This window comes from Ruditapes philippinarum, unplaced genomic scaffold, assembly GCF_026571515.1.
Source record: "Ruditapes philippinarum isolate M1 unplaced genomic scaffold, ASM2657151v2 ctg1955_1_1_1_1, whole genome shotgun sequence".
NCBI lineage: Eukaryota > Metazoa > Mollusca > Bivalvia > Venerida > Veneridae > Ruditapes > Ruditapes philippinarum.
The window spans coordinates 257,685-264,669 of record NW_026863477.1 but is presented as its reverse complement, the minus strand read 5'-3'; the positions used below and the strand labels follow the sequence as shown (position 1 = coordinate 264,669).

The window sequence follows — 6,985 nt, the reverse complement described above, 5'->3', positions numbered from 1 at the left end:
AGTCTATTTTAAAGAAAAACACAAAAATAATATACTCAGTACACCTTTTACATATAAATACAGATGAAGTTTTTTTTTCTGTCAATATATATTTTAAAACAAAATTTTAATAAAAAGCACTCAATTTCTTAGTCATATACATGTATATTGATTCTTCTCTCCACTGAATTTCAAATAGAAATTCTATCTGAAAGATCCTGTTCTCTCAAGGGAAACTTTAAGAATGTTTCATTTTTTTTTTTGTGGAATTATTAAAAATGTGATTTGAATTTCCTAGATTCAGATTGTCTAAAACAAAAAGTGGCTTTGCTTCGCTATGCAAAACAAGCTGCATAAGCACGAGAACCTTGCATGACCATTCCGCACTTTGTGTTTGTTCCGCGAAAAAGAAACTTTCGATATTTATTAATCAGGGTATACAAATGTTTTGGAAAAGCGTGCGTTCGTGTGATTTGACAATTTTGACTTAAAAATGTCTAAAATCAAACATGTTAGGTTATTAGCAAGGACAGTCCTTGTAAAGAACAATGACATTGAAAAATCAAACGATCTTCTGAACAGGTAAATCATAATGACAAAATATCAAAAATTAAAAGTTGATGACCTTGATGAAAGATCGGTAGTCTATTCTCTCTCTTACCAGTTCCTACCCTGGCGTTTCCTCACTGACAGTGCTCCCCCATATTCGGGAAAAACTGTCTGCATTTTGCAAATTATATATGCAGACTGTTTCTCCCGCTAAACAGACATTTTACTCCCAATTCAGTTATCACTGACTTAACGTTTCCAACCAATTTGGTGTTTTGCTAGGCATTCTCAGGGATCGAAAATTCCACTCATCCACACGTATAGGTAGTCAGACTATTCTCTCCCTTACCAGTTCCTCCCCTGACGTTTCATCCCTGACGGTTCTCTCCCTATTTTGGGGGAAAACTGTCTGCATATTTGCAAATAAGAAGACAGTTCCTCCCCATTCTTATTTTTATAATTACATTATTATTAAAGTATTTAGATAATAAATCAATGGGTAAATCTATTATCAATACACCCATAAACACTTTTCTTATGAACTACGTAAATAACCGAGGTATATCGAGTGAAAAAATACGAGTTGTTTCCCTTATCTTCGAGTAAAATTGGTATCTCTTATGCAAAAACAATACAAATTAAGCCATTTTTAAACCGCTAGTTTGTTGTGATTAAATGTCCGATTTTAAAAAATATTACATCAATGGAAAGCTTGGGATCTTAGCTTTGCCACAGTATATAAATTTAACATATTTTTTGTCACCAAAGTATTTAAATTAACTGTTAAACCTACCATATGTCAGACCATTTTACATACGATTTATACAGTGAGATACGCAACCGGTTATCTTTACTCGAAAACCTACTGATAAGAATAGCCTGTCGTCTGCTAGTTTGGGAAAGTGTTTATTGGTGTATTGATATAAATTAGAAAAAATAGATTTTATTGAAGTTGTTAAATAAATGGGTAGGTTCATTATAAATTGATATAAATTAGAGAGAAAAATACTTTAATGAAGTATTCAGATGTTTAATTCAAGTTTCAATTTTGTTAGCATCATCAGCAATAATAAATCGGTAAGTTTATTACCAAAAATTAATATAAATTAGAGAAAAAAATATTTTATTGAAGTATTTAGATGTTTAATAAATTTGTAACTTTATTATCAATTGATATAAATTGAATTAGAAAATAATTTTTTTTAACATATAATAATCATTGATCAATGATGATATTAGTTAATAATTCTGATTTTTTAATTAGATGTAATGTATTCTTTTTAATGTGTTTAGTCATTGGTCATTGAAAATAATAAATGAATAATTTACTTGATTAGGATAATCATAAGATATTATTATTTTTATTTTTTTTTAATAAATAAAAATGAAATATATAGGCAAAAAATGATTAATAAATTTTAAGTTTAATGAAAAAAGGAGTTCCATACACACATGTATGCTTTAAATTTGCTGTCAGAGATAATTGAGGTGTTTATTAATTCATTACTCAAGAATCAAGGTGTTGATAAGATTAAAATAGCTGTGAAAAGGTGTTGGTGAATAAGTATTATATTAGTTATTTGGTATTATATATCGTTTCAAGTTAAAGTTACATTAAATAAATATGTAAAAATATTTTGCCGTCGGCCTAAAAATCAAACATTCTACAGTTTCATTAACCTGTTTAATAGTATTGTTGTAAATCTCATCAAATATTGTTCATAAATAAGGATTTTAAACGGGAAACCCCACGGTACCACTAAAGTTCGTATACGAATTTTAACATGCAAATGAAAACTATAATGAGCTCGTGTATGCGCTACGTCACAGTTTTAAAGTTGCTATCCGAACACAGCAAATGTGATATTTTCTTGTGCAAACACACTTTAACCGTTTAAGCTTCACGGTGCACTAAACCTGGGGTTCAGTAAAAGTAATAATCTCGTAAAAAGATTAAATTTGTATGAAAACATCTGTTACAATGCGGAAATATACCGTTAAATTAGGACTGCTACTTATAGTCATGATTGTTGATTTAATATTGATGTACGGATGATCCGAAGGCGGAGTTTCTCATGCAAACAGAAATTGTATTTCCCATTTTGCCACAATGAGGTTACCTATTTTTATGCTAATAAAACTCATTTTGGTTGTTTGGACACCAAAATAAGACCTGGAGTCGATATAAAACCCAATTTATTAATGAAATGTCGCTATTTAGTTTTTTATGAAATTTATTTAATGTAACTTTAATGACTACATGTTTTAAATCAATTTCCTAAAAAGTAATTGTGGAATGTGTTTGCATACCAGTTGTTGTTTATTTATTTTCTAAAACATACTTGTTTCCACCTTATTCACTATTTAACAAATGAATGAACATCACAAGCTAGACCTTAACATAATTACAGGTGTATATCAATCACTGTCCAATGATCTATATCTCTCACAATAAAGGTGTTGATAGGATTAAAATACTGAAATAAGGTGTTAAATTTACAAACACTTTTTAGCTGATAAACATAAAACATAAATTGCAGTTAATATTAAACACATTCTTTTAATAATCTTCATTAAGAAATATTATTAGATTAAGTCAAAACTTAAATGATAACTTATAAAAATAAAATTGGGGGAGAACTGTCTGCATATTTCAAATTTGGGAGAGAACCGTCGGGGGAGGAAACGGTTTGGGAGAGAACCGTCAGGGGGAGGAACTGGTAAGGGAGAGAATAGTCTGTCATTCCACTTATATACGAGACATCGATGCAGAATAAGTACAAAATTGTTGTATGCTCGTCCTGCAGGAAACAGCTTGTGTTTTAGGTTATGTATAATTTGTGCACTGTATAAAGCTCTAAAAGCATTGTTATCTGGATATGGGCAGGGCATTTTTGTCAAAAGTGTGAAGGAGCCTGGGCCTGTTCATTTTGTGGAACAAAGCGCAATTTATATCATAAAATTATGAAAAAAATGACAAATTATTTGGCATTTCGCGACATTTTGAAGCTATGAACGCTTGATTATAATTTCTGACCTGTGTAAAATCTGCTTCAAGTTGGTATTTTAACCCAGTTAACATGTGCAAAAACCAATGATTAAAACTATTTCTGTGTTATTGCAATAAGCTTAAATGAAGCTTTACCGGAAGGTAAACAATGTATTTGGAAGACAAAGGCCCAATATTTCTTGAAATCTTTTTGGAAATTGTGAAAGTTTTTCATGGGGTTTGTGAAAAAAAGGGAAATTTTGAATTGTGAAGGGGCCTTATATGGGCCGTGTTGTAGAAGGGAAAAAAAGCCGTGATGGAGTGTGTCTGACAATGCTCTAAACAGTGCGTGATTTATAAATAACCTAAAACACATGCTTTGTTTCCGATTTTGGTTTGTTAAAGTTTGTCGATGCAGTAGAACTTCACTGATGCAAGAGAGCGCTTAAACTTCTCGATATTCAGACTATTCTCTCTCTTACCAGTTCCTACCCTGATGTTTCCTCTCTTTCCTCGCTTTATACAGTGCTAGCCAAAACTTCTAGCCGTATGTGAGTCACATACAACTAGCCAGGACTAACCTGTATTATCTAGCTGTATGGCAATTTTCAAAATTATATGAAAGTCGAAAATGCATATGTTATTTTGTGTCTTTAAACAAGTCCCCACATTTGTCCTTGTGTGTTCACTTTAATAAAGATGCTCCTCTATTTTGTAAAAAAAATTAATACAGAGATAATGCAAGCATTGTAATCTTGATAAAAATGTCAAAGTTGCATGTTATAAGTTATAATGTCGTTGTTTTTCATGCTGATGATTTGTGGTTTTCATTTATTAGTATGAAAGATGAATTATTAAATGATTTTTTGTTAATTAAGCGCATAGATTGAATAAATAATCATAACGGCAAAAGAAGCTTTTTCATAACGGCATGATTGGAGTGGAATAAATGAATAAATAAATAGATAAATAAAAAGAACATTGAAAAAAATGAGGAAAGCAAAAACAATTGTATAATTTTTTAATACAGTAGATAAATATCGAACATAAAAGCGCAATCAATTTTCCTTAAGTAAAGTCTATCCAGGGACTGACAATAGAATTTTAGAATGCGTTTCACAGAACATGCAACTTTTTCCTAATGATGGACAAACTTCTACTGTCGGTAATTTGACGCAATTATCAGAGCTCAACAATAATTATTTGCGGTGTTTTTAAAGGTGTTGAAAATTAAACTTATTGAAACAAACGAGATTATTCTCAAAATTTTTTACGGCTAGCCACTTCCTATATTTTAATATCTTGAAAATCAAGTCAAAATTGCCACTGTCCTGCAGGACAAGTGGCTCTGAAAAGAATTTTTGATCTCTGATTCCGACTCTGTACTATCGGCGTACGTAACTTGTCTTATATGTCTGCATTGAATTTCATTGATGAATTTGATAATCAATTGAATTTGATAATCAATATTTTTTGTGAAGCATAGGGATAAGATGCTTTGATCTGATATCATCCCCTATCACATCTCATTGTATCCAGTTCATCCCTAATAATAAGATTTCAAAATACTGTTTAAAAGATCAAAATTCACTTTTCTTGAGCTGATTTCATAGTTTTTTTTATTGTAATATACTGTATATTAATATTTTTTCTATCATTGATCGCCTTGGTCATTGTAAATGTTGTCAGTTTATTATGTAACATTATGCTGTTAAAATTATACAGCAGTGTAAACTGAAATATGTATAAGTGAATATGAATAAACATAAAAGTGATGAGACTAATATGAAGTAGTGGTGAAAGTTTGTCAAAAGAAGAGGGGCTTAAAAAGGGCTTAGCCCTTTTAACAGAGCCCAGAATCATCCTACAGGTATTACTAATGTAATTCTATATTAATATTTCCTCTATTTCCCAGGGTCCTTAATTCTGAAGGAATCTTGCAGGAAGATAGAAGGCTGAGATTTTTTGAGCGCCCATGTCTTCAAAGGAATAGAATATGTTTTGAGAGAGGGAAAAGAATTTACAATTCGGAAATGAGTAGGAAAATGAAATTTCTCATGAAAAAGAACAGGGCTGATCCATTCCCAAGATGACGGCAGAAAAGACTGAGAAAAAACCAAGACGTTGATACAATAATCATCCAAAGTTTAAGTGTTTAAAAATATAATTGCTCTTTTTGTGGAATCTATGAATTATGCCCTAAGTTTATATCAAGAAACAGAGATAGTGAACAAAAACACTGTGATTCTGATCCAATGTGTGTTGTTGCTTGTGGCAGACTGTGAAAGTCAAACAAAATTATAATTGATTCATTCATTATGTAATAAAAATAAAAAGGCTATGTTTTGAGTATTTGTTAGTTGTTTTGCCAAAATTAAGAAACATGAGATTAAATTTGGACTGATTGTGATATTAGAATAAACATCTGCAGAAAAAAACTAGAAACATGTCCATATGATACTCCACTTTTTAGTGGAATAGAAATGTGATCTATGAATTAAAAGCTCAAGGTGAGCTTTTGTGGTCACAATTTGTCTGGCTTCCATCGTTTGTCAGTGCGTCTATGCACCTGCCATCAACTTTTTATGAAAAGACTTCTTAGAAACCACTGGGCTAAGTTTGATGAAATTTTCCCATGAAGCTCTACTGCTTCATGCTAGGAATATCCCAGGAAAATTTCATCAAACTTAGTTTTGTTTAATTTTGTTAAATTATAGTCCTGGGGGTCAAAATTGGCCCCGCCCCTGGGGTCATTTATTTTTATTATGTACATATAGTAAACAATTTTACATTGGTCAGACAGGTTGTTTGAATGATTTCCAGTTCAGATTTGAATAAGGGTCATCTGAGGTCTAACTGGAAATGTGTCCATAGGAAACTGGTGCCCCCACACTCCACTGTTTTCTCAATCTTATGACTTAAGGTCAAATACTTTTTGGGATACACATGACACAAGTTGAACACTACAAATCTTTTACTTAGTCAAGGGCAAGAACTTTACAAATACTGAATAAATCTACAAGCAAAAAGGTGCAAAAGTACATATGCTGACTAACATTCTTGTAAACTTTCAGGCCAAAACGTCAAATACTTTTTTAGCTATGCACAACCCAAGTGTTGAAGACTGCAAATTTTAACTAAGTCAAGGGCAAAAACACTACAAATACTGGATAAATCCACAAGCAAACCCCCAGATGCACAACTAGACATGCTGACCAACAGTTGTGTAAAGACTCTGGGTCAAATACTTCTCAAGTGACACTCTGCAGAAATTGTCGATTCCAAATTTTTACATGCTGCAGAAATTGATAACTGCAAATTTTTACATGCTGCAGAAATAGATAACTGCAAATTTTTACATGCTGGAGAAAGTGATAATTGCATATTTTTACATGCTGCTGAAATTGATAATTGCATATTTTTACATGCTGCTGAAATTGATAATTGCATATTTTTACATGCTGGAGA

General features: G+C 31.5%; 1 protein-coding gene across 1 annotated transcript; it reads left to right on the top strand.

The window, feature by feature from the left end:
* The first annotated feature begins 400 nt into the window (after positions 1 to 400).
* Positions 401 to 5,866, top strand: LOC132722178 (small ribosomal subunit protein bS21m-like). The gene is made up of 2 exons (XM_060706626.1): positions 401 to 561; positions 5,433 to 5,866. Exons 1-2 carry the CDS (start codon positions 473 to 475, stop codon positions 5,608 to 5,610), a joined length of 267 nt encoding a protein of 88 aa, XP_060562609.1. The 5' UTR covers positions 401 to 472; the 3' UTR covers positions 5,611 to 5,866.
* The last annotated feature ends 1,119 nt before the right edge of the window (positions 5,867 to 6,985 follow it).

Bases quoted from the DNA above. Each gene is read 5' to 3' on its own strand.
- LOC132722178 (XM_060706626.1), top strand. From the start codon at position 473: ATGTCTAAAATCAAACATGTTAGGTTATTAGCAAGGACAGTCCTTGTA. The intron at 562-5,432 runs GTAAATCATAAT...TCTATTTCCCAG, and splicing joins TCAAACGATCTTCTGAACAG to GGTCCTTAATTCTGAAGGAA.